The 27580-nt window shown below is 42.5% G+C and overlaps 2 protein-coding genes across 9 annotated transcripts in view; one reads left to right on the forward strand and one right to left on the reverse strand.

The window, feature by feature from the left end:
* The window catches only part of camk2d2 (calcium/calmodulin-dependent protein kinase (CaM kinase) II delta 2), a 37881-nt gene extending 27796 nt beyond the window's left edge, over window positions 1–10085 (forward strand). For 2 of the 7 annotated variants that reach the window (XM_048240078.1, XM_048240084.1), the window contains exons 14-21: window positions 2530–2589; window positions 4402–4446; window positions 4636–4684; window positions 5002–5118; window positions 5882–5902; window positions 6092–6167; window positions 6501–6595; window positions 7623–10085. In XM_048240078.1, the coding sequence (XP_048096035.1) occupies window positions 2530–2589; window positions 4402–4446; window positions 4636–4684; window positions 5002–5118; window positions 5882–5902; window positions 6092–6167; window positions 6501–6595; window positions 7623–7855 (696 nt within the window). In that variant the 3' untranslated portion in view covers window positions 7856–10085. The remainder of the gene's footprint in view (window positions 1–2529; window positions 2590–4401; window positions 4447–4635; window positions 4685–5001; window positions 5119–5881; window positions 5903–6091; window positions 6168–6500; window positions 6596–7622) is intronic. The other 5 variants (XM_048240120.1, XM_048240127.1, XM_048240093.1 and 2 more) reach the window with 4 other exon arrangements.
* An 866-nt stretch (window positions 10086–10951) lies between these two features.
* The window catches only part of ank2a (ankyrin 2a, neuronal), a 64053-nt gene continuing 47424 nt past the window's right edge, over window positions 10952–27580 (reverse strand). For both annotated transcript variants that reach the window (XM_048240058.1, XM_048240067.1), the window contains 5 exons: window positions 17447–17530; window positions 14469–14630; window positions 13900–14076; window positions 13475–13566; window positions 10952–12881 (listed from right to left, as the gene is read on the reverse strand). In XM_048240058.1, the coding sequence (XP_048096015.1) occupies window positions 12674–12881; window positions 13475–13566; window positions 13900–14076; window positions 14469–14630; window positions 17447–17530 (723 nt within the window). In that variant the 3' untranslated portion in view covers window positions 10952–12673. The remainder of the gene's footprint in view (window positions 12882–13474; window positions 13567–13899; window positions 14077–14468; window positions 14631–17446; window positions 17531–27580) is intronic.

The following is a 27580-nucleotide window of genomic DNA, read 5'->3' on the forward strand; positions in this document are numbered from 1 at the left end:
GTCTGAGGTCAACCCTCGTGCATCAGATTTAAGCGACCGGTTTCTGTTGAGCTTAAAGCTTCAGGACTGGGTTTGCTCTTTAAGAATTAAGAAAGACACTTGAATCCTCTGTCATAAGGGCAACGCAACTATGTCATAGATAGATCATGTCGGTCTCTTCATCATCTTATAAACTTTCATCACAGTCTGTGTCCAGTGATATGAAAATATTATTATGTTATGATTGATAATATTCATAACAGCTCTGAACATGTTTGCTGCAATGACAGCTTATTTGATTGTGACATATAAACAGTTATATCTTCTAAACATTCTGTCAGGATAATAATAGCAAATGGTAATGATGTGTGACATAGCTCTATGACCCTGACTGACATAAAGACTCAGGGCCTGTCCACACGGAGACACTTTTTAGGTTAAACGCAGAGGTTTTGCTTCGTCTTGGCCGAGCGTCCAAACGAATCCTGTAAACGCACTGCCCGAAACCGCACTTTTTTGAAACCTGGTCCCAGAGTGGAAAAATCTGAAACCGTGAGCCCGTTTGAATTCGTTTTAGACAGCTTAAAACCGCACATCCTGCTTGCGTATCGATGATGTCATCGCCACACCTCAGCTGCCTTGGACTTGCACTTATAGTATTGCCAGAGCCCGTTTACGGAGAGCCGGATCACTCCCTATTAACTCCATTGTACCTGCAATCTGTTGCAGTCCCGCTAGGGGCGATCACGAATAAGTGCAAAAACAATGGGGGTCTATGGAGCTAGACGGCTAAATTTGTCTCTTTCACCTGGTTGTCATTGAAAAATCGATTTGATTGTGGTTTCTGCAAGCTCACTATGGATTATAGGTCAAAAGTTGAATGAACGAGTACTTACGTCCTTTTCTTACAGGTTGGGTCGTTGTTGCCCACAACACACTAGCTTTCTGCTAATGAATGATGTCATTGACGCATTTGAAAGGCTTTTTAGAACAAATAAGTGACTCAAAAAATTGAAAATGAATCAAAAAATGAATCAAAAAATTAAATGACTCATTACGGGGCGAATGAAGGCTCTCACGCCCGCCCCTACTGCCTGTAGGAAGAATATCCCACTTGCAAGTTCGGTGTATTGTACCCGCCGACCGAAGCAGGATCAGTTTACAGCACAGAGGCAGGCTAACAAAACGCTAGAGATTGTTGCAAAGCGTGTGTATAATGGCAGAGCGGTGAAGAAGCAGCGAAACCCTTGACGAAAGACGAAAGAAAAGGAAAAGAGCTTCAGACCGAGCGAAGGGGAGTTTCGTAGAGAAAAAGCATCAGGCTTGCCTGGTGTCCCTTTAAGTTATTAGGAAAGTGCGGTGTTAGTTTAGGCTACATTAATTTGTGCGTAGTGCCAGTGTCATTCATTTATTTTACATGTCTTACAACATATATACATGCATTCACAGTCGAGTGAAATCAGATATAAGCATACAAAGACGCTTAGAACTCACGTTAAGCCGATGGTAGCACACTCAATCAATATCATGTGAATGCGCGATTTGATGCAGGCAAAAGTATTGACTGTTACTAACGAAGGTTTTATAGCAATATTATAAATGTGGCGACAGAATAGCCTAGAACTTGGGTAAGCCTTGCGTTTAGTAGCCTAATTGCGTTGATAGCCAAAACTAATGTGAATCACGGACTATCCTACAACCAAAGAAAGTAAAGGTGATTAGTAGGCCTTCCTGCGTTAGCCAAATAAAGGACAGGACTGCACCCTTCACAAACCGTAAAATAAAGTTTATTAATTTTACAGTTGACTACAGTTGACAGTTCACCATCAGTCCACACAAACAATTCTGGTTTCCTTGCACTAGCCATTTAAATTAAGTAGCCTATTCTGTCTGTTTGTAAAGCTTAAAGTTTTGGTCAATTTCTGTAAAGAAACAGTGCCACCTATAGGCCTGGGGTATGAAGTAACGTGTTGAGTCGTGTTGAGATGGATCCGTTTGGATGCAAATATTCTTGATACGGTTCCAGGGAAGACGGAGGAAAAAAAGATCGGTTTGGTACGTGTGGACTAGGCCTCAGGCTCCATGATTTATTTATGACATGGAGAAGCCGTTGTTATGGTGGAGGGTGCAAGTGTAAACACTGAAAAGGTTTCTAACACGTGAGGTCACATAGACAGAACAAATAGACTTTCAGTTCTCTAATCTGCATTTCATGTTTTCCTTAAAATGGAGAACTCAGTAACACATGGTTTAAGTCATACAGTTTCTAAAAATAGTGAAGCTAATGCTCTTTTTGAGTTATGAATGACAATGAAACGTCATCATTGTAAAATCTGATGCACTTAGCTTTAAACATGGGGACTTCATGAGGACACTCAAGCTGCTTAAAGCACACATCTGACAATTGTACTATCTATCTAGGTGACATCTCATTTGGCTATGTCATTGATTTCGATTGTCTTTTTATTTTTATTTTTACAATATTTTGTTCATTTTTTTGTTTGGTCGTGTCAGCACTGGCTGTAATGACTGCTTTACACACTCCCACAGGTTAACAACAAAACCAACATAGCCACCAGCCCTAAAGACACAGGCCCAGCCCCAGCACTGGTACCCACAATGCACTCTGCCTTGCCTTGCCTTGCCATGCATGCCTTGTCACACCACCTCAGAGCAATCAGGGGTCACATTTGCTTACTGAAGCCTGTCAGGTCATTGGGTACCGTGTGAAGGCTGATAAAAACTATTGAAGTCTTTTCTTCAGTAAATGTGCCCCTTTGATCCTCATGCTCTGTGATTGTGATTGTATTTGTTGTCTGCCTTTTCTTGTTGTTCTTCTTGCAATGTGGTTTGTCAGATTTTCTTTGTAATGTGGCTTGGGCCTGGATGATACAGCAGTGCATGGCAGTGGTATATATGTGTGTGTGTGTGTGTGTGTGTGTGTGTGTGTGTGTGTGTGTGTGTGTGTGCATGCTGCTTCAGGGCCACACAATGATGAAGTAGAATCATGTGACTGATGATGTGTGTTTGCACACTTGCAATCTGGTTTGACGTGGTAGTCATGTGCCTGTTTGCATGACGTACACTGGATGACGCACAGCCCACCCAACCCCTCTCCCTGACACACACACACACACACACACACACACACACTTTTATGGTTTTTGTTTCCCAGACAGATGATAAAAGCGACTCAGTGTAATCTTCTCTAATCTCAGGCTGTGATTAGGCGGGTCGGATAGAGTCATCAGGATCAATGCAGATAAAGCTCGCACAGTGACCACCATGGCACATAATTACTGTGTGTGTGTGTGTGTGTGTTTGTGTGTGTGTTTTTATTATCAAAACACTCATATTTTGGGAGATGGATAATTATGTTCTGGACAGGAAGGGGACATTGATGAATCATAGAGGATAGAAAAAACCCAGGTAGTGAAACCTACAGGAAGAGGAGAGATATTGAATGGTACCTCTGCACTACTAGGGAAGGGGAATGTAAACCATCGGGGAGATTACTGATATGCACATGGGAGCAGGGTGTTGACAAAGAGATTGGAAATGAAAGGGTAGCAGCAGTCCTACCCTTATGACATTAAACCATATGGTGTGTGTAGTGATTAGGAATAGTTATGAGAGATTGATGAATTAAAACGAACAGGGTTAGCTGTGGCTTGCCCCTCTAGAGAGTGCGAGAGAAACAGAGAGAGAGCACGAGAGAGATAGAGCGAGAGAGAGAAAGAGAGAGAGAGAGCATCCAAAGTCTAGTGAGACAGAGGGCAGAGTTGACTCCGGGGAACTAGCTTGGGGTGAAGTGTACAGTGTGTGGGCATTACATAACGCGGCATGCAGTTGGAGGCAGCTGGTCATGACAAGAGGCAGAACCGTGCAGAGCAGATGAGGGGTGAGAACCGCGTCCAGCTGCAGACCCCTGCTGCCCTCCCCCACCTCTTCACTCTGCCCCCTTTTTCTCCTCACACACCCCAGTGTCAGAGCTCTCTGGGACATAGCCATCACATGTGCTCCTCTCCCCAAAGCTCACCAAACACAACGGAGCCAGTAGCCTACTGTTTTGTGGATAACTACTATTGAGCTATGTGATGTTATAGTGGGTTGTAAGGTGAACTGCCTCACATAGAAAATTAGTTTGCGTTGTTGTATCATTAGTACTGCTGAGTCAAAAATGCCCCTCTTTTGGTTAGAGCATCAGATTTCAGGATATGATGTGGTCAGAAACACACACACACATACACACACACACACACACACACATGCAGAAAACAGATAGAGTACCTTTCCTGTCTGGTAATCAACAAAGCATGCAGTGTCCTCCCTGTGTTGTTTTTATGCCGTTTTATTCCCCTCATTAGAAAATAACTTTATTTATAACATTTTTTTTTTCTGCCTCCATGTCAAATGCAAAAGGAACCCCAGACGACCGTGATTCACAATCCTGTTGATAGAAACAAGGTGGAATATCAGCTTTTTATAATCAGAGCACACATATGCATACATATGTGTGTGTTTCACAGTATACGTAAATAAGACATATTGAAATGGAATCAAGCACATTAATTCATGTTCCTTGTCATAATATTATTTCATCTTATTATGTTCTTTCCTTGGCATGGATGTCCCTGTGTTTTGTTGAAATGTTAGGAGTCCACAGAGAGTGCTAACACCACCATTGAGGATGACGACCTGAAAGGTAAGGTGTATGTGGCTGTCCTATGGCCTGACTGTGATGTAATCCACCCCATAGCACAGTCATTTCATTTTCCTTTGTTCTCATTTTTTCTCTAACATTCCTTACCTTTGATCCCAACTCTAGCTTAGAATTCTTTCATCTCATTCCCTGCATTTAGTGTTTTTTTTTGTTGTCATAGCTAGTAACCTTTTTTATTCCACTTTCCTGTTGCTGCCCCCCCCTTCTCATCCCTACTTTTCAAACTTTTCTCATCAGTGTCTTACTCGAAAATGCCTTTCGTTTGTTTTCCTCCGTCCACTCCCGCCTTTTCTGGGCAGCCAAGCGCTTTGGAAGCCTCAGCATAAACTCCCTCTGGCAGCCCAAGCCACAGCCACAGCCACAGCCCCGCTCCCAAACCACTGAGGCCAGGCAGGTGCCCACCTCCTCGGTCCAGAGTAAGTCCCACCTTTAGTGGGAGCAGAGACAACCCTCCCCCACCACCACCTCACCTGTCCTCGACATGCCCTCTGTCCCCCCTGCCCAGTAGAGTGAGAGACCCCTTAAGCCTCTGAAATTCCACTGTGTCCTTCATCTGACAGCCTTACTCTGTAATGATGTAGGGAACCCTTCCCCCCAATTCAGTTGCTGTTTTGAGAGTGAGTGGGAATGGGACACGCTACACAGTAAATCCCCTTAGCAAGAGATCTGTTCTGCTTTATGTTGCCCTAGTCCATGCCCTCCTGTTTCAGTTGCTCTGCACCTTATCACAAGAGATCCTTTCTGTCTCTTGAAGCAGATTACCATGGTAATCTGCCAGTAGATAAGTTTTATTATTTTCTTTCTTAGAGTTGTTTTTTCTTTCTTAGAGTGTTTTATTGCTGTTGCTGTTTCTTTAGGAAAAGATAGAGAGGCATTTGCGAGACTGGCAACAGAGTGCCATGGGCGGTATTTTGATGTGACCTTCTGAGCTCTAAACTCTGTGTACATTCTCTCTCAAGCTCTGCTAGTGCATGTGTGTCACGTCAAAATACTGCCCTTAGAGGCCCAGCAACAATGCCTGTGGCAAACTATGGAAGTTTATGAAGTATCATCAGCATGCTCTCTATAACGCGCCTGAGTGCAACTTTTTCCTTTTCCTAACATTTTGATGATGATTGCGACTGATCGCAAAACATGCTTTCTGACCAAAGTCTGAGTAATGTTTTTGCTGTCCCTCAGCTTGCCAAGTTATCAATAAAGGTAAATTGAATTGATCTTTTGAATGAAAGTGTTGCCTGTGAGTTATCATCACTGAAACACTGATCATTCTGAAATATAAATAATGGTGAAAAAAACATCCAAAAACAGTAATGATAATCTTTAGTGGTTTTCTCTCTTTCCTGCCCGATGCATTGTTGGTGAACAACTGTGGTGTTTTTGTGTCCCCAGCTCGTAAGCAGGAGATTATCAAAGTGACCGAGCAGCTGATTGAGTCCATCAACAATGGTGACTTTGAGGCCTATGCGTAAGTGTGGACATTCTTTCCTTCTGATGGGAGAATCTGTTGAATGATGTAGGAATATGGATGCTTCTGGAGGCAGATATTGGGTGGGCACTGTTCAGAATACGTAAGACCAGGTTGTTGGTGGAAACATGTTGGCTTTTTAAATCAATGTAGCCATGATAATAAAGGCTTTTAAACTCATATTTTCTCGGCTTTATCCTCCTTGGAGTGCCTGGGCTGCTCTCATTGCATCCTCAGATTTTGTGGAATGTCAGTGGGGTTGTTGCAGCACAGCCTGTGCTTGGTGAGAGGGGTCTGACGCATGATGAGCGTTCGTTGGTGTTTGCCTTGTAGGAAAATCTGTGACCCTGGCCTCACATCCTTTGAACCAGAAGCGTTGGGCAACCTGGTGGAGGGGCATGACTTCCACAGGTTTTACTTTGAGAATGGTAAGTGGGCTCTTCAATGAAGTCGTCCTTGAAAAATGTAAGAATCTGTGCAGAGGGAGAGACTTCCTGCCCTCCTTCTCTCTTTCTCTCTCTCTCTCTCTCTCTCTCTCTCTCTCTCTCTCTCTCTCTCTCCGTCTCTGCCCTCTATTTGCCCCCCTCTTTCTCTCTCTTTTTCATCAGCGTTACAGCTTTATTACTTTTGTAAATGAAGAGTGGTGTAGATTTTGAGTGTGAATACTAAAGCTATCTCTAATCACCTTCCGTATTCTCCCGTAATCCCTGCTCAGTCAGTAATAAGTGCAGGGAGGAGCAGGAGAGGAGAGGAGTATGTCCCAGAGCTCTTACACAGGGCCAGAGGCTACAGACCTTCTAACTGAGCTGCATCTAATCAGTTCCAGTCCAAATCAAATAAAACTATATCTGCTGGCTTAAGTGTGGATGAAGAATGTCACCCAGTGCACTGTTAAGTGGAGGTCACTAGTACAGGCAGGGAGGGCATTCCATTCACTACAAAAACAAGTTAGTTTCAGCTCTTTTGAGTAAAGATCAGAATAGCAAAGAATATCAACTGTGGTACAATTCTATTTCTATTTTATTTATTAGTACACTGTAATGTTATTGCTTTGATATAGGTATTTCCATTTGTTAGAGACCCAATCAGGTTTGATATAGGTGCAACTGGTTATGGCCCACACTCACACTTATGAATTTATTATAATATATTATTATATATATTTAGCCATTTAGTCATTGCACAGTATAAATGACACTGGCAATGGAAATATATTAGAATGTAGAACATGATGTTTAAAAGCCTGACTGGTGTTGCTGGTATGAGCATAAATGTGTGGGGCCTGCTCATTATCTTGTAGGCCTATGTTGATGACATCAGTAGAGCTTTGGTAGTGCTACTTTTCACAGGAGATGTATTGTCTTTTCGAGCGGTGTGATGGAAGGCCTCACGTGGTTGAAGGAAGGTGCTGTTGTGTCCTGGCCTCTTGTTTATGTTGTGGGGCTTTTGCTCCAGCTCTTTCCAAAGGAAACAAGCCAGTCCACACCATCCTTCTGAATCCGCACGTGCACCTGATTGGCGAGGACGCCGCCTGCATCGCCTACATTCGCCTGACCCAGTACATGGATGCCAGTGGCATGCCCCGCACCATGCAGTCCGAGGAGACCCGTGTGTGGCACCGCCGCGACGGCAAGTGGCAGAACATCCACTTCCACCGCTCCGGAGCACCCAGCGTGCCCGTCAAGTAGAGATGGCCCGAGCAGCGTGGCACTGAGCTAACCAAGCCCCTGTCAGGAAGCCCAATCTTAACCTCCATCCCTTTCTATGTTTGCCTCCCTCATACCCATTAATGTCTCTCTCTCTCTCTCTCTCTCTCCCTCCCTCCCTCTCTCTCTCTCTATCTCCTACTATCCTCTGCCCATCCTTCTCTCTCTACCACCTACTCACAGGCCTCTATCCACACTGAAAATGGCCAACTTTATAGAAGCGCCCATATGTATATAGGCAGATGGTTATGTTAGAGGGAATTTGAGTTATTTGGAGATATAGAAATGGCATTAAAATACAGGTTGATTGCATAAATGTGAGTGTATACTTAGGCATGTAACTGATGTGGAAACATGAAGTTGTAGGGTACAATGTCAAAGATACACTCATTTCAACATGGCCTACCTTGATGATACCCTAGTCATGAGGTCTAGAAATAGAGGACAGTGGTTTATAAATGTGATCATTCATAATGTTCACATTTGGCCCATTCATTGTCCTTTAGTCCTTTTCCATCATTAACATGTGATCATCCTCAGATGTCCATGTCTTCTGTTGCTTGGAGGAGCTTGTTCTCAGAACTGTAGCATTGGTGAAAGAAAAAAGCAAGTGTTTTTTCCATTTGCGTAATCATCTCTATCTCTCTCCCTCTCTCTTTCTCTCTTTCTCTATCAATCTCTCTCTCAATTGCAATTAATCTACAAATTAATTGTAAAAAATCACTTTTTGTCTGTGTGCGTATTTTGTAGTTAATTGATGATAAATGCTTCAGTTTACCCTGGTCGAACACAGCCGTCAACAAAATAATCTTGAGCAGTCTGTCACAAGATGGCACTGTTTCTCAACAACTCTCATCCCTAATCCAGCTCCTTTCTTTTCATGAGGGTTGTTTACCCCCAATCGCACAGGACCAGAGTGTCAAGACATTTTTTGAAAGGACATCACTCTCCCCAAGCGGGCCATGTATCTGGACATTATCAAAAAGTGTATTTTTAACATATTAGGTTTTTTTGTTCATGTTTATTTTTAACAAGCTGTTTTGGTATGCATTGTAAATGTATAGATATGTCTGTTATGTATTTTTATGTCTATGTGAGTGTGTGCAATACGAACAATTTGAAAGATAAGAATGTTAATATTGAGCTTGCTATTGTTCTGGTGATGTACATATGTTGTGGTTGTTAAAAGAAAAAAAATCAAAATGATCATTCAACTGATATCCACGCTTTCAGCTGAGCTATGATTTTAGTAAATGCAATCCACAGGCAATGTTTTATTTTCCGCTAGCTTCAAATGTTTGGAACTAAATTCCAACAGAGAAACTTAATTGTAAAGGGTAGTTCAACTGCAGACTGTTTGCAGATGTTGTATGTTTACCTTTACACAGTTGCATATTTTAAAAATTAAAAATAGGAGAATGTAGCATATATAATATATATCAATTTGACAAATTGAGTTATGCATGGGGGGCTGTTTTTCAACATGTGTTATATATTTATTATTTAGTTGTTTTGTTTATAAAATTGTGGATTTAATGGTCTCCCTATGGAATCAATCTTCTTTTTTTCATTTTCAGTATCATCCAACAATAACAACACTACCGATAATGATAGTTGTACTACCACATATCCAGCACAATTAATCAACCATAAGACTGTAGCTAATTTTTACCTTTTGTCAGTTGTTGTAGGTCAATTCTCTCTTTACTACTTTACATTCAAATGGCACAAGTAGAGATCATTGCCTCTCAAGCCACTGCTTCTTCTGTTCATTGCCACACAGTATGTTGATCTCCAGAGGTGTGGTGATGGAGAGAAGGGGGGAGGCCGAGCCCTTATATCTAGCATGCACACTGCCCTTGTAGCGCTCTTGCGTCTCAGTGTCGGTCAAGAGGAGAGGAGCGGGGGTTGCGTTGTATCGTACTGATGTCAGAATGGTCTTCCTTGATGATATACCAGGAGCTTTAACCTCTGGTGCTCTCATGTCAATGGGACTATGCCGATACCATCATTGTCGTTTTCTTTGCCATTTTTTCTTTTAATGTACTGTACTTCTTCCTTTTCTTCTCTTGAGGGTTAAGAAATTCCTCTGCTGAAAGTTGCACCGCCACAAGGGCCAATTTGGAGATAATAGAGTAAATAATTTGCTGCCAGGGTGGCGATAGAAATTCAACATATTTAAGACATAATAAAAATAAAGGTGTGATATTTACATGTTTTTTGTTGTGCTTTGTTTACTTTGCCTAGTCACTTCCTTGACCTTAAAGAGCTAAGCATAATTATTAGATATCTTAATAGATTTTTGTCTTGACGTGTAGTAGCAACACAAAACAGTCAATAACTATATTATAAGGCATAAACATGGCTTAAACAGTGAAAGGGGAGTTGAGCAGACTAAACTTTTATATTAGGGCACCTATCTATTTACAACAAATTGCTATTGCAGATATTTATGAAAAGTCTTCCTCTGGTTCGAACTATACCTGGGAGGTTTATTGTAGCATGAACAGAAGGTGGGCTGTGTGAGGAAAGGACACTTTAGGACATCACCACATTCTAGAGGACAGAACACAGAAGCCAAAAGATGAACAGTTGTACAGTTTTATTCTCTGTCAGCCATGTACACACTGCAGCCATTGTATTGTGTTTAAATTTTTTTTTTTTTTTAAAAGTCAGATAATAAACTAATACATGCCCTGATAGATAGATATATTTATGTATATTTGTATATAGTCGTCAACACAGACACAGGATGTTGGCTCAAATAAATTAAATAAATAAAAAAGGCAGCCTGTCACAGTGAGATCTGTAATTTCCTGTTGTTGATTTCACACACAAAAGCCGGTGAAAAAAAAAAGGATCAAAAACATTCAGTGTGTAGCTCAATCAGTATTATCATCATACAGTACGTGTCCGATAAGTGAATCTCGCTCTAGCCGCCCTACACCCCCTCTGTACTCACAGCTACTCATACAGTCTCCACACATACACATGGTCAGGCATTCTAAGGTCAATACATTTCAGAGAGAGGAAAAAAGAAAAAGCCAATCCTCTTTGCTACTGGACTCTTTTAGCTTTGGAGCAGGTCACATCAAAGAGACATGAAACCATACACAAATGCTCTCCACTTTCCAAAAAGGGCTTAAAAGGGTTAAACTACAACAATGTTTTCTGATGCACCAAGCTGCTATACTGTAAATAAGACCCATATCAGGCAAACCGTCACAACACAGACCTGTACACACCCATACAATCTGTTACACTCTGAACTGCCCTCAGCCACTTACTCGTCCTCTTTCACATTAGTCCTGACACCCAAGATTCACGTTCCTTTGCTAGCCTTTTGGTTTAGTCTAAAACATCTCTCAAGTATAATTAGTTAATACATGTGAGTTTTTAAATGACTTGGGTAGACTGCTACATCTGTGGGGGTACAATCAGCACTCCTTGGTAACAGGGGAGAGTGAGAGGATAAATTATGGAGACATCACATAAAATAACACTTTTTTTGTTTTGTTTTTTCAAATGTAAGCAGCGCCTGATTGAAGTTGTTGTTTGGAGTTTCCATTAACTTGTTCAATCACTCTTACACAAAGGCTACACAAAGAGAACGAAGGCAAAAGTACTGATTTCATCAGATAGGGAAGGACATGGTGCTAGTGCATTTCAAAGCACAGACAGACAGAGGGGGAAAAAACAGTAAACACCTCGTGCTGCTCAGGTATCTGACAGGGAAGACAGGGGAAATGCAGGTAGATTCAGAATTTGAAATTGATTTTGCAAATAGTAAGTGACAGATGCTAACTAGTCATGCCTGCTATAATCCTTATATGTAGCTAATGTGGACTACTGTCATTTTTTCTCTAAAAATGCACATTGTATATACTTTCAAAGACAGGTAACACATACACAGAACACTCCGACAGCAGATAGCAGCATCTGTATTAATAACAGATGACTTTAACCCTTTACTTCACATGATCATTGAGATACAGTGTACATACAGGTTATCATAAAGAGTAAGGTCTGTGTACGGTGGCCCAGATGTTCAAGTGGGGGAAAACACAGCATTTGATGTTACGTCTGGGTTATCTGAGACAGACATGACCCACTATGATAAGTACTGTCAAATCCTGTTGATTTTCTCATAAGATCATGTCAAATGAAGTGTCAAGAAGATTTGTATTCATTTGAGAGCTGTAACCTTTATCCTTGAAGAACAATTGGTCATGTAATGAATGATAAGGTTAGATTTCATTTAATGATATCTAAGTACCATGATTATGATAGAGCACTGCAGTAAACACATTGCTGAACCAAAGCCGGTTTGTTATGAGTAGAACTATTGGTTAGTGTCCATCTGAGGTGGGTGTTGAGGAAAATGCCTTCTAGACTTTTCCTAAAAGCTCAACAACACTGTCAAGACATAAAATCAGGGTAAATAATAACAACAACAACAAGGAAAATCAAAAAGGAAATTCTTTGGTCACAAAACAGCAAAAAAGTACAGTCATTTAAAAGTGTACACGGAAGAATTTCAAGGAAAAAAATCTATCCAAGTGAAAATAAAGACTAAGAAAAAAAAACAAGCTACAAAAAATAAGAGGAAAACGTAAACCCTCTGCCTGTGAACTCAAGCCAACCAAGACCTATCCCGTGTGTGAACAGGAAGACTGTTAGACACGTGTTTTCTGAGATGGCAGAGCGCGGTGCATAGCGTATTGGCATGTTTGGGCGGGGCCACATCTTGGGTCGGGGGAAAATCGGGGAATGAGCAAGGCAAGAAAGAGCGGAGGCCCTTCACTCCTCCTGGTCTTCCGGCCTCTTGCTCTCTGCACAGTTTTGGTGAATGAGATGGTGAAAATGCCGCTGGACGTTGCCGGGGTGACAGGTGTGAAGGCAGGGGTTAGGAGCTCTGCCATCCACCCGTTCGACGGTGACCCTCCTCCGACCCTCAGCATCCTTCACCAGGGTCCGTCTCTGTGTGTGCGCCTTACGCATGCGGTTCCTGGCAGACACAGAAGGGGTTGAAATGAGGACAGATTTCACTGCTCAATGGGGGCCGAAATAGGCTGTGTGGTCCAGTAGAGTACCACAAGCAAAGCAATGGAGATAGTTGAGACAGACACAGACAGAGCAAACGAAAGAACCGGTCATTTTGGTAAGTGAGGAGAGATAGCAAAGGGCCAAGCATTCAGTTATCATTTCCTGCTATTCGCACAATCATATTTCCAGCATATAATGTTCCAGCACCACATGCATAATGGTGTTGGTGGTTGATGGTGTCTTTTTGTAACACTTGTTTTGTTTTACCCTCACATACACACACAGACAAGCACACATATACTCATGCTCATGGACATGGACACGCATACCCACCCACACACACATACACGCATACACACACACAACACACACACACACACACACACACACACACACACACACACACACACACACACACACACACACAGTAAACACACACATACAAGCATGCACTCATGGACTCGTACACAAGTGCACACACACAAGCACACACACACACACACACACACACACACACACACACCCACACACAAACACCATGCGTATCTCCCAAACCTCCTGATCACAGTTCCATCCTCCTTCACAATGTGCTGCTCTATAATCCGGGGAACATGACCTTTCTTTGAGAGCCCCATATACCTCATGGCCTGGGAGTGTGAGCAGAGATTGGGGAGGGGGTAAGCATTGAGAAACACACTGGAAACTAGACAACTGCATGAGCCCCACACCTGTGAAGCCACCTGTGAGTGCTGCCAGACTGACTGCTGGAATAGGATCTAGCACAGAGTGAAAGATACAAAGCTAGGATTACATGGAAACCCCATGATGTAAATCATGAGAGCATTTTCCGTACTGTATCTATGTATATACTGAACACACTGACTCAGAGCTGCAATGTGATTATGTGGCTGGTTGACACGATAACAGTCAATAAGTAGAGTCTGTTACCCTGAGCACTGACAGAATGACTGATCACTGACCTCACTGAAGTCATCTTGAGGGGAAGGGAGATCGGAGGCGAGTGCGGGGTCTCCATGATGCGTCTCCATCCTCTCCCCCTGCACGAGCGATGTCTGGACCACCTGGCTGACCTCCCGACTTTCCTCCTCCTCCTCCGCTCCACGGGCAGATGCACTTGGCATCTCACAAAATGTCACCTGGCAGCACACGTGTTATAAGCAGTCACTATCGTATTCAGAATTCAAAATGTCACCTGGCAGCACACGTGTTATAAGCAGTCACTATCGTATTTCAGAATTCAAAATGTCACCTGGCAGCACACGTGTTATAAGCAGTCACTATCGTATTCAGAATTCAAAATGTCACCTGGCAGCACACGTGTTATAAGCAGTCAGTCACTATCGTATTCACAATTCAAATTGCACCTTGGGTGCACCAGCGTCACAAACACAGACAAAGTCACTGCAACACACACTCACATACTCACACATACACACACACACACACGTACTCACACATACACACACACACACACAGACACACACACACACACACACACACACACACACACACACACACACACACACACCTCTGTCTGGTCCCCTTCACTCCTCAGGACTGTCCTCTTGATCACTTTGGAGTAGCCGTCCCCTTCTCTCACTCTTACAGAGCCATGTGTTGTTCCTTCATTCATCACATCCTCCCTCTCAACTCCATCAGATATGCAGCGCTTGATTATCTTCCTGGTAACCTGAAAAATCAACAAATAACCCCAATTGACCAAATATATAGTAACGCTAAACTCAATTACAGTAATAATAATAATAATAATAATAATAATAATAATAATACATTTTATTTAAATCGCCTTTCAAGTCATCCAAAGACACTGTACAATAACACAAGAGGACATAGACATAAAAACAACATAGACATAAAAACAACATAAAAGCATCAAACAGAGACAGTATACAAGAGAACATAGACATAAAAGCAATATACAGGGACAGTACAAGTAGACAGTACACTTAGTAAAACACACTATACATTTAGCAGGAGACAAACATTGGCAACAAAAGTAAAATAAAATAAAACAGTAATAGAGGAGTGAGTGGGATGGAGGAGGCATGGCTATGAGTAGGGAGGAAAAGCAAGAGTGAAAAGGTGAGTTTTTAACATGGATTTAAAGGTGGACAGTGTGGGGGAATTCCAGAGTTTGGGGCCAGCCACGCTAAAGGCCCTGTCACCCCTGGAACGGAAATGTGCAGTGGGGGTGGATAGGAGGTGGGCATCAGTGGAGCGTAAGGTGCGGGTTGGTTGGTAAGGGGTCAGGAGGCTTGAAAGATAAGAGGGTGCAAGATTATGTTGTGCTTTGAAGACAAGAAGGTCTTTTGAATTGAATACGGTATTGTACATAGAGCCAGTGTAGTTAATGCAGGATGGGAGTGATATGTTGCCAGGGCCTGTTACGGGTGAGAACTCTTAGAGCAGAATTTTGTATGTATTGTAGCCTGTCTAATCTCTTTGCTGAGACACCAAAGAGCAGGGCATTGCAGTAGTCAAATCTGGAGGTTATGAAAGCATGAATGAGAGTCTCAGCAGTGGTGGGGTTAAGGGACGGGCAGAGTTTAGAAATGTTTTTGAGGTGGAAGGAGGCTGTTTTAGTGATGTATTTGATGTGAGAGTCAAAGGAAAGAATAGAGTCAATTATGACACCAAGGTTTTTGACTTCAGCGGTAGTGGTGGTGAAGTAGCCAGGGATGGATAACTGTGATTGTTTGAGCTTTTTCAGTACAGATGGTGTGGCAATGAGTATGGCTTCTGTCTTGTCATGGTTTGATTTGAGAAAAGTTCTGTCTCATCCAGTTGCTTATGGCATTGAGACAGGTAACCAGGTTGGAGGGACAAAGTGTGTGGGAGGGCTTAGTGTGAATATAGATTTGTATGTCGTCAGCATAGCAGTGGAAGTTTAAACCATACTGACGTAAAATATGACCAAGGGGAAGGATGTAAATGACAAAGAGCAGGGGACCTAGGACAGAACCCTGGGGAACACCATGTGAGAGGGGTGAACTGGGGGACCTGAAATTACCTATGGAGACAAACTGTTCCCTTGCTGTGAGATATGACCTAAACCAGGAGAGTGGAGTGCCAGTGATACCCAAGAGTGTTTCCAACTTGGTGAGCATTGTGTGACCGTGTCGAAGGCAGCTGTAAGGTCCAGCAGTAATACAATGCTGACACAACCTGTATCAGCCGCAATGAGTAGGTCGTTTATGACCTTGACCAGGGCCGTCTCAGTGCTGTGCTGAGCCCTAAAACCAGACTGAAACACATAGGGCATGAGCAGTCAGGTGTTCTTGGAGTTGTGTGGCTACAGTGCGCTCAAGGAGTGTGGAAATAAATGGCAGGTTGGAGATGGGACGGTAGTTTTCAAGATCATCAGTAGCTGCTCCAGTTTTTTTAAGAACAGGAGTGATAGCTGCATTTTTTTTGAGAGAGTGAGGGACAGAACCAGTGAGAAGAGATGAATTTATAATGTGAACGAGGAGGGGGCACAGCACCGGCAGGCAGGTCTTGACCAGTGGAGTAGGCATAGGGTCCAGGGGGCAGGTAGAGGACCTAGCCTTAGTGGCAAGGTCATGGACAAAGTGCTCATCCACAGGTGTAAAAGCAGCGAAGGACTGGACTGGTAATGCAGGGGTAGTGGGGGCATCACTCAGTGTAGCAACAGTGGGGAGTAATTGAAATTGCCTGTAGATGGTGCTAACTTTGTTTTGGAAAAAATCAAGAAAGTCACAGCAAAGATCAGTTGAAGGGGTAAGTGGAAAGGGTTTGTTAGGCTGGAGTAGTTTATTGACTGTGGAGAAGAGGGCTCTAGGGTTATTCTGACCTCTGGCAATGATGGTGGAGTAATGCACAGATTTAGCCTCATTAAGAGCCTCCTTGTAGGCCAATACATGGTCTTTATATGCCTGTGTGTGAACAGTTAGGCCAGTCCTTCTGCTACGTCGCTCCAGTTGGCAGCTAGCAGCCTTCATTTTGCGCAGCTCACGTGTAAACCATGGAGCAGAGCGTAGAAAGGAGACAGTGTGTGCTTTCAAGGGGGCCAGATTATTTAATGTATCAGATAGATGAGAGTTGTAGAGTAGGATAAGATCATCAGGACACAAGTTAAGTGGCTTGTCCATGAGTTGGGATTGTAGTGTGTCCGATAGCTCAGCTGTGTTAATGTTCTTGGTGTTCTTATATGTGATGGAGCATGAAGCATGGGGACAGCGATGAGGCTCAGGAACAGCAATATTAAACATTACAGCTTTGTGGTCAGTGACAGAGACATTCTTAGGACAAAGGTGATGGAGAGATGCCTGCGGCGCAGACAAGATCAAGAGTGTGACCTTTTGAGTGGGTGGGAAAGTTCACACGCAGGGCAAGATCAAAGCAGTTTAGCATATTGAGAAAATTATTGGCCAAATTACAGTTGTTTGAATCAACATGTTTGAATCAACATGTAATATACTTTGGCACAATGCAAAACTCCAGACAGATCAAATATAGACTTTGTACCTTCTTAACCACCATATTCCCATGCTCATCCACATACTGCTCCTCTGATGTGGTCTCTGGAGATAGTTCTGGGAACTCATCTGCCTGTTGGAAGAGTAAAGGGGAGAATGAGGTTACAATCTGACCACTTGCTAGTCGTTCAGTATCCACTAGAGTGTGCTGTGGAGTCAGAGGTCAGTGGTTAGAGAAGGGTTTGGTTTAGAACACCTGGTTGAAGCCTTTAAAGTTAATTCACAACACAGCATCCACACCACATACTATAACAAGGCAAGAAAAACAATATTATTAGAGACCATTTTCAGAGCAATTTTGAGAACGATAGAAAACTGCCAATCAATCAGAGTCAATAAAATTATAGACATCAAATAAATCCACATGAGGAAGAACCTTTCCTTATCATTGGTTAGTGCGGATGCTCATACCATTATAGCTATAGTTGTCTTTATAGCTATCGAACATTAGTAATCTGGCTACTTTTTTTAATTAAAATGTTACTTAGATTCATTGTGATTGCTCAGAGGTTCTCCGTTAACATCACACTTTACAAACCAACCCCACAGGGCAACCACATCCCACATGCAGGGCAGGGCAGGGCAACAGAACCTCCTAGTCGCCCCGCTCTGAGCTCCGCATGTGTACCTGGATGATAACTCTCCTTCGAACGACTCTGGTGGTCAGCACGTCCTCTTCAGAACTATCTGACAGCACACCTAGCTCTTTTGCAACCTCCTAGCCAAGCAGGAAAAATGCATAGTGTATCACAGTGAAGCCTTTACACTTCAAAAAGAGCTCAGACGAAGTACACAGAGGTGGTAGTGTAAGATCAGATTTCCCATGCACAACCATGTTTTCCTCTAGATGCTTGTGGGATGCCTGTTATAACACACACCAGAAGTTAGGGGGAATAGTGCTTATCAACACACTCACAGCAACTTAGAAGTAAGTCTGTGTGCAAGTCATTTCTACAAAAGTTGAAGAAATTGGGCTGTTAGCTTGTTAATGTTACTTGTGAAACAGTAATGGACTTTAAAAAAAAAAAAATGAGCCACACTAGTTAGTTTGTTATAGGTTTGTTAAATCCATATCCTAAGTTAAGTATATTTTCCAGGGTCAAAGAGCTCATATCAACATCAGGTGGCAGAGGTGCATGACAGGCAGCTTCAGGCAGGATGGAGGAGCTCAAATGACCCTTACCCTCTTTAGACAGCCACCATTGACCACATGCTCCTCTGCCCCATGACGGAGAACCTCCTGGGGGACCTGCCTACAGACTCGTCTAGCACTCAGGGAAGTGACTGGACCATCTCTCTTAATATGTAAGGCTGGGGGCTCATGGGGGAAAACGGCGTCCTCATAGTCCTCACTTCCTGATGACAGCAAGGCTCTACGGTGTTGCTTTTTCCGCATGAGACTCCTTGGGCTCTTTTGTCTCATTTTGACTCCAAGGAGGGAGTCCTTCCTTGGATGAAAGTGCAATTTCCTTATCACCTCAGGCTCTGTTTCAGAATGATCTGAAATGGTTTGCTTACAGTCAAAGTACATCTCTGGGTCTGAGTCGTCATGGAGTTGGAGTACCTGAGCATTAGGCTTTTCATCAGCCATAGTATCATAGAACTGTAGAGTACACAGACTCTCTTGGCTCAAGAACATGTCCTGTTCCTCTGGAACATCCCTCAAAGCAGGTTCTGCGTCTTCAGGTAGAGTACCTTCATTCAAGAGCTGCTCTGCATATACAGTGCTTGGCTCTCCATGGCTATTTTTAGATATTTCATTGATTTCTGCCTTTGAACAGATAGAAGGAGTAGCCAAAGACCATTCCTCTGGAGTCATCAGTAGCTGGTAAGAAGAAGTATCTCCAATATCTGTCTGACCTAGGTTAACTAAAGCTGACAATGGAATTTGTGAAAATGGATGGGGAGATTTATGTGCAGGCTGAATGATATCTGATTCATCGTCCTCCTGTGAGTGCAGACCATCTGTCATGGGCACAGGCTGATGGGACCATGGGATAAGTGTAGGATCGGCAACAGTTTCCTTATCATGTGCGTATAGAATATTCACCAAATTATTGGAAGCCCTTTCCATTGTCTCAGCCTGTTTTGGGATGAAGTCAATGGCTCCAACCTCAAAATCAAAGCGTGTTGACAACGTAACTGCTGTCTGTGGTGTCCCATCTGAGATATAGACATTTGTGTCATCAGTAGTATGCAGAGTAGTTCCAGAAGGCATCCATGAATGTGGAAAGTCAAGAGTAGTTTTACACACATATGTCTCCTCAACGTGTGCATTGTCATCCGTATGGGATCCAGGTGTGACAGAGCTTGACTGGCATGATGATTCAGTAAGTTCACAAATGGGTTTACAACTCATTTCAGCAGTCTTAACCATGTCTAAATGACCCTGTCTTGGATCAAGATGGATCTGGTTTTGAGAAATATTTTTTCCTTCTTCCCTTACATCAGATCCCATCAGGGAAGGAACCAACAGATTTTGATTATCAGGAGTGACATCAACGCCTAGTGTCTGTTCAGACTTCTCGGCAAGGGAAATCAGTTCTGTGGATGAGGCTTGGCTTACCTCACTGCCCACAGCTTCTTCACATTCCTTGGGTGATTTGGGGGTCTTCATATCAGTGACTGATACACATAGAGTAGGAATAGGACAATCTGGTGTTTCAGGTCCTTGGTTTTGCCATGTCACAACTCGATCTATATTGCTCAACGAGCCAGGATCTATTCCCTGCTGTCTCACTAAGCCAGAGGTAATTTTTATAAGATCAGGGGTTACTCTACGTCCTTCAGAACATGGCTGACTAAACAATGACAATGAATCACAAGATGTCCCAGGGACATCTACTAAGCTATCATCTGATATGACATCTGCTGAAAGGCCACTGTCCACAGACTCCAGACTAAGTGAGTAACTGTGATCTTCCTTAGGAGAAGAATCTTTGGTCTCTGTGGACATAATGCCTACACTGTAAAGACTTTGTGGGGTTTCCTCAAATCTAATTTCCAATTCTTCCTCAGGGTGGGAGATCTCATCACCTTTTATCTCCTTTTCATCAGTATGGTATTCACATCCGTCAGATGACACTGCTGGCATAACTGGTTCACTGTGAGGTGTATTTGTAGGTTGACATGGAGCCTGTGGTGGGTCATCCGGACTGTCTTTTGATGTGTATTTGAGGAGATCTGGCACTAGTGGAGTAGACTCATAAGCTGTAAACGGCACGTCTATTGATCCATCTGGAAACAGACTGAAATCACATGACTTTTCACTCTGTGCAACCGGCTCCACTTCACTTGCAGGGGAACATGTATTTCTTACAGGTGGCATCAAGGATGCACTGGCCTTAAAACCAACCTCCATTTCAATTGGCTCGGGATCAGGTAACACCCTTTGATCCAAAGCTCCTGGAACCTAAGATGTAATCATGAAATGGGATGAAAAAAACATAAATGAGATGTCTCCTTTGGGTAAATAGCCTTAGTGTTGTAACCACCATTCATTCTATGGGACAACATTCAAACAAATCACAATTTAGCTTAAAGGAAAACATTAGGACAAGTGCAGCATTGTAGAGGCAGTGTAAAAAGCACATGCAGATTTCAGGGGCACCAACACAATGATACTGTTATGCCTGAAATCTTTTTTTCAATCTTATTCTTTTAACCTCACTACTGAATACTGTATAAATAAATGTGAATGATAACAGTTTTTTTTTTTTTTTTCAAATTTGAGACCAAAATCCAACCAAAGCAAAGTCAGCACATGATGTGACATCACTAATATGTTACATGTCACCTTTACCTTTGTGTCATGAGTAACTATGCAAATGCAATGAAAAGCAGAGCTTTCACTCCCTCGTAACTGAACCTGTGAGCATAGAGCATGCTCCATAGCCTCCTTGAATCACAGTTCAGCTGGTCTACCGGGAGAGAAGTGACTGTTAAAATACTGCCATGCCACTGCTGACTTGATGTTTTTGACTGCTCATGTAATCTGGTGGTTGTATGGTACAGTAGTTTATGATCATGGTGCCTGGAGAGAAAGGAGGCTGCAGTATACTGAGACTTCCTGAATCACTCTTTGTGTGTGTGTGTGTGTGTGTGTGTGTGTGTGTGTGTGTGTGTGTGTGTGTGTGTGTGTGTGTGTGTGTGTGTGTGTGTGTGTGTGTGTGTGTGTGTGAGAGGGATTAGAGACTCATCCTGTTGGTCTTGCAAACATGCAAAACACGACAGTCAAACTAAGAAGCAGACATTAGTAGCTGCTTATGGTTTTACATCTGAAGCAGTGCTCTGGGAATCAGCGCTATTTATGGTAACACAGCATCCCTCAGTGCAAGTGCTCTTACCAACACTGGGAGCCAGCTGACAACTTTTGTCATCATTCCAAGTGAGTAGTGTCCAACCCAATCGTCTTGAGTCTCTTGGTGGTCATTTTCCACCATTGGTGGCCATATTCCATCTTTTTATACGCTTGAACAAAATTGTCTTCTTCTGTTGTTGTTCTTTCTGTTGTTGTCGATCAAGTTGCTCTTGATTTATTGCTCTGGGTTCTTTCAGTTCAAGGATTATGTCAACTGCCACATGACTCAAAAAAAATCTAAATTCTCCAAAACTTCACTGAAAATGACCTGACATTTGTTGGACCATATCTATTCAACATTACTTGTTGACAAAACAATGTTCTTCAATCTTTTTAGTTCCCTGATGGTGGAACAACCTACCAAGTCCTACCAGAGTAGGGGCATCCCTCTCTATCTATATCTTAAAGAAACTCTTGAAGACCCAACTCCTACAGTACCTCCTCTCCTCACACTTCTAACAGTCCAACACAATTAACATGCACTTACACTTCCCTCCCACTACCTCAACGCCCTTCTCCTTCTTCCACCATCTCCTTTGATACTGTTGACTTGACTAGTACTTCCACTTAGGCACTCATCCTCTGGTAGTAGTATTCATCTCTGTAGTATTTGCTACCTAAGGTCTCCTCTGCATAGCAGTATTTGTTGTAGTAAAATTCAGAATTCTCCAATTTTCACTGAAAATGACCTGACATCTGCTGGGCATTATCTATTCAAAATCACTTTTTGTCAAAACAAACTCCCCATTAAACTGGGTTGTGGGTGTGCATAATGAACCAATTGCTGTATGGTACCACTTTGAGACATTCTAAAAATAAATAGTTACATCAGAAAACAGAAGACCTTTTTCAGCTACTATTACCACAGTCTCTGCTGTTAGGTTTCCCACAGATAACACTCCACTGCAAAACACACAAAGACCAGGCATACCATGCTAACAGAAGATATTAAAACAAATCTGGTAAAGACTAAATGCTAAACTCTGCATGAAAAAAGGGTCAAATATAACAACATATTTTAGAGTCGTTTTCTACCTTTGAGCACGCACAACTAAATGTCTTTCCATTCTAAATACAGTTCTCTCAATATCAATTAAAATAGCTACAGATATAGACTTTGCTTTCAAAATATTACTGTACCTAAGGGGATCATTTTCATTCCATTTTAGGAAGTGTACTTCCTAACACTGTAGTTAAGAACTACTCAAAGGACAAATCCATAAAATTATAGCAGAATCCTGATATAATGAATCATCTCATAGTCCAAACAAATTTCATTAAGAAACTTGGGATTTCAAGTGATCACACCTACCACACTGTGGTTACAGAGTAACTCTGAATGACAGCTATTAATAGGATAATTGTGCAGTTTATACTGGGTCTCTATTCACTTGTTGGACTAAATGAAAAAAAAAAACATATTAATTGCACTAAATATCATGTCACAATAGCTATTTTAAATAATTGGGGAAATCAAAATCTCTCAACAGAACTGTGTGGTAGGTGTGGTTTTGATTCTTATCTATCTTATTTGGGGCTTAAATAAAAAAAATGTGGCATGTTTAGTATGTCTAATCTATTTTTCTGTCCTTAGACCTACCCTCTCAAAAACACCACTCTTACTTATAAATGTTTCACCTTTATACAGTGGGTCATACATATGTGCGATAAGTTTGCTTGGGGCTGTTTTGTAGACCAGCTGGAACACAGGAGAAATACTTGAGGTCTCCTTTTCAGCTATGAATGATTGAGTGGATGAATCTTTGTCACTGAAGAGTGATGTGCTTTCTTGAGGTGCATTATCATAAACGTCAGATTTGGGAGATCCAGGCTGATCCCGGGACATTTCACCAAGACCAAACCTGGATTGATTAATATCTGAGGCGATAGATTTGGGTAAGGGTGACCTACCACCAATACATGGTACTCTATCATCAGATAATGATGTTCTGACCTGAGAACATGGTGAATCATTTGGCAAGCATGTAACTCCGCTAACTGAAGAAGCTTGAGGAGAGAGATGCCTTGTGTCATGTTCTGGGTAATCCGGACACAAATGTGCTATGTCACTGTCAGAAATGTCAAGATATGGTTGTCTATGGGTAGCTAAATCACTATGGCTACCACTATGTTCTCTAACTTCATATTTCACTGAGTCCGATTCAGGTGACTCTGGTCTTTCATAGTCAAAGAGGATGTAAAGGCATAACTCAGACAGCTCAATGTCTGAGACCAGTGATTCAGTTGAAGGAGATGTACAGCCTAGAAGAGGCATAACACATTCAAGATTCGGAGCACTGAAGTAAGGTAATGGAGACTCAGGACTCAGGGGCCTGTATTTATCAACTATGGAAAACGACAAGGGTGAATCTGGTCTTACTTCATCAAACCCAAATTCAAACAGTGATGTATCATACTCATTGTTTAATGTCAACAAATCTGGTGATAGAGGTCTAAATTCAGCTGAAAGGGTCCTATTTTCTCCATCCTCTTTATCAAATGTATGGTAGCTATATTCAGGTATAGGTGAATCAGGGGTCAGTGGTCTGTGTTCGTTGCATTCATTGCATGAATCAGGTGAACGTGGTCTCTCTTCTTGGAACAACTCTTTAAGACAGATTTCAGAGTACTGAATATCTGAAGAAAGAGATGTAGGAGAGGATGATCTACTTCCTGTAAAGATGAACTCCTCCAATATAGGGCAGCCAAACTGATTAATAGGTGAATCTGGAGGTCTATACACATCGAAAGTGAATTCACTGATTCGGTGAATATGGCCGATCTTCACCACTAAACAACTCACTAAGACACAACTCCGAGTATTCAATATCTGAAGTGACGGATACGGGAGAAGAGGATCTATTTGTTGTGTAATTCAACTGTTGAAGAATAGGAGCTTCATACATTGGAATAGGTGAGTCAGGAGACAGTAGTCTATATGCATCTGGTGAATGTGATGATTCTGGAGACCATGATCGGTCCTCATTGAACAACCCCTCCAGACACAACTCTGAGTACTCAATGTCGGATATAAGTGATGTGGGTGAGGATGATCTACTTCCCATGCAGATTACTGTCTCGTATTTAGCATGACCGTAGTCAGGGACAGGTGAATCAGGACACAAGACCATACCTTCATCATACAAGCTCATGGGTTCTGGTGAATCTGTTCCCCCCTCTTGGAACAATTCATCAAGGTACAGGTCAGAGTATTCAATATCGGATGCCAACGATATGGGAGATGATGATCGGCTAGTTGAAAATACCATCTGACCACATGTGGAATGAATATATTCAGGAATCGGGGAATCAGGGGACAGACGTTTATCTTCATCTAATGAAGTAAAGGATTCTGGTGACGATGTTCTCTCTTCCTCAAGCCACAAAAGGAAAGTTGAGGAATAGTCATTTTCAGACGTTAGGGACTCTGGTGATAATGGTCTTTGCTCATGTGTGGCTCTAATGGTCCTGTTAAAGCCTTCTTCAATAATGCCTGATTCTGGTGACTCTGGTCTGTCTTCACTTAACAACATTTCAAGACATATTTCAGAGTATTCAATATCTGACAGCAGAGATAGGGGAGAGGATGATCTATTACTTAAGTAGTTCAAATTTTCAAATATAGGAGGTCCATACTCAGGAACAGGTGAATCAGGAGACAGTGTTCGAAACATATCGAGTGAAATCACTGATTCAGGTGAATCTGACCTCTGTTCTCTGAATAATTCCTCAAGACACATTTCGGAATACTCAATCTCTGAAGCTAAGGATATGGGAGACGACGATCTATTGCTTGCATAACCTAACTGCTCAAAGGTAACGCAGCCATACACAGGAATGGGTGAATCTGGAGACAGTGGTCTATGTGTATCCGGAGAATGCGATGAATCTGGTGACCATGATCTGTCGTCATTGAACAACTCGTCCGGACACAACTCAGAATACTCAATGTCTGAACTGACTAATGAATCAGGAGAAGACGATCTTGTCACCCAATTCTGTCTTACGTCAACAGGTAATAGGGTTTCATCGCTATCTGAAATCATTGGCTGACTTGACTCATAGGGCCGCCAAAGTGAAGTGGAGGTAAGTTCATCTTGACCAGAAAATAGGATTTCAGACTCTAAGCCTGACACCTGCTCTGAAGGGCACCTCTGGTGACATTTTACTTTTAAAATCTCTAGAGGTTTCTGCAGCAGAAATACTGGTCTGAACATCCTCAGTCATTCGGATTTGACTGCTAGTCTCTTCTGTCTTATCTCTTGCTCTCGTACTTTCATGTTCAAGTTCTATTCCTTCAAACATGCCCGTCTTACTGCAGAGTTGTTTACCTTTAAAAGGCGGGTCATGTATATGGGATATCAGCTTGGATGTCACCGTTGTGTGTAACAGTGCATACTTTTGAGGAGATGAAATCTCATCGGAGGCTGCCACTACACATTTGGAGGCAACGGCTTTTACCGGTGGCTCCATTCCGCTCTTAAGAGATTTCAACCCTGGTTCCCCCTCAGAGGAGGCATCATTTGTCTCTCCTACCTTTGTAAGGTTTTCACTAATCACAAAGCCTGCATCATCTGGAGAATATAGAGGACATCTTTGACAGCTCTCGGCTATGATTGATTCAGGAGACTGTGGCCTATGCTCATTATAATCCCAAGAACGACAAGACTCATTATCTGATAATGTTGGCGCAGGTGATGGGCCCATATCACTTTTAACTGCTACAGTGACTATGTTTTCAGGTAAATGACTAGTATATTGGGGAATGGGAGAGTCAGGGGAGAGAGGTCTAAACTCATCCAATGACGTCTGAGAACCTGGTGAGGATGGTCTCAGTTCTTCAAACCAATACTCTAGGAAGGCCAGTTTGTCGTCAGACTCTGAGGATAGCGAATCAGGTGACATTGTCCCACTTTCATCAAGCACATCTTTTAATGCCTCATCTGAAGGTGCTGATAGAGGGGAGTCTGGCCTCATCTCATTAGGCACATGTTCATAGGTCAAGTTGATGTCAAAGTACTCAACATCTGATGTTGCAGAGTGAGGAGACATAGATCTGTTCCACTGAGTGGTTGGCACTGTAAACATATTAAACTGGGGAACAGGGGAATCAGGAGAAAAAGCTCTATTGGAGGAAACAGACTCGGGAGATGAAGGCCTGTCCTCAAGGTCGAACAAGTCTTCTAGATCATACTCCTCACTCTCACTTTCACTGTCTGATATTGCAGAGATGGGAGATAAGCGCTTGATACTAGTGGACTGCATTGACTTGGTCAATAGAGTTTCATACAGTGGAACTGGTGAATCGGGGGTGTCTTGTTCTGACCAGAGTTCTTCATTTCCTATGTCCAACAGTATAAATTCAGTTTTACACCACTTTGCATCCTCGGGCAGCTGCTGCCCAATGCTTCTAGTCTCCTTTCTCTTTCCCACTGGATTTATGTTCTCTCTTTCTGAATCAGTTTTTGCAGACAAAGGAGTGAATAACTGATTGTCAGGTGTCAAGGACTGACTGGAAGTGACTCTCGGAGTACCTACACTGCCTTCTGCCCCATAGTCTGAGTCTTGCCTTGTGAGACAACTGTTACCATCATAGCCATCAGTCAATGATTCAGGAGATGATGGACGTTCGTCAATATGGAAATTATAGCCATCTGCGTACTCCAGACTTGAGCACAGGGACTCAGGTGACGAACACCTATCTTTGGCATACATTACTGATGCTGTTTTAATCATGAACTGTGGGACGGGTGAGTCAGGGGA

Source organism: Alosa alosa, chromosome 1 (assembly GCF_017589495.1).
Source record: "Alosa alosa isolate M-15738 ecotype Scorff River chromosome 1, AALO_Geno_1.1, whole genome shotgun sequence".
In the NCBI taxonomy this organism is placed as follows: domain Eukaryota; kingdom Metazoa; phylum Chordata; class Actinopteri; order Clupeiformes; family Clupeidae; genus Alosa; species Alosa alosa.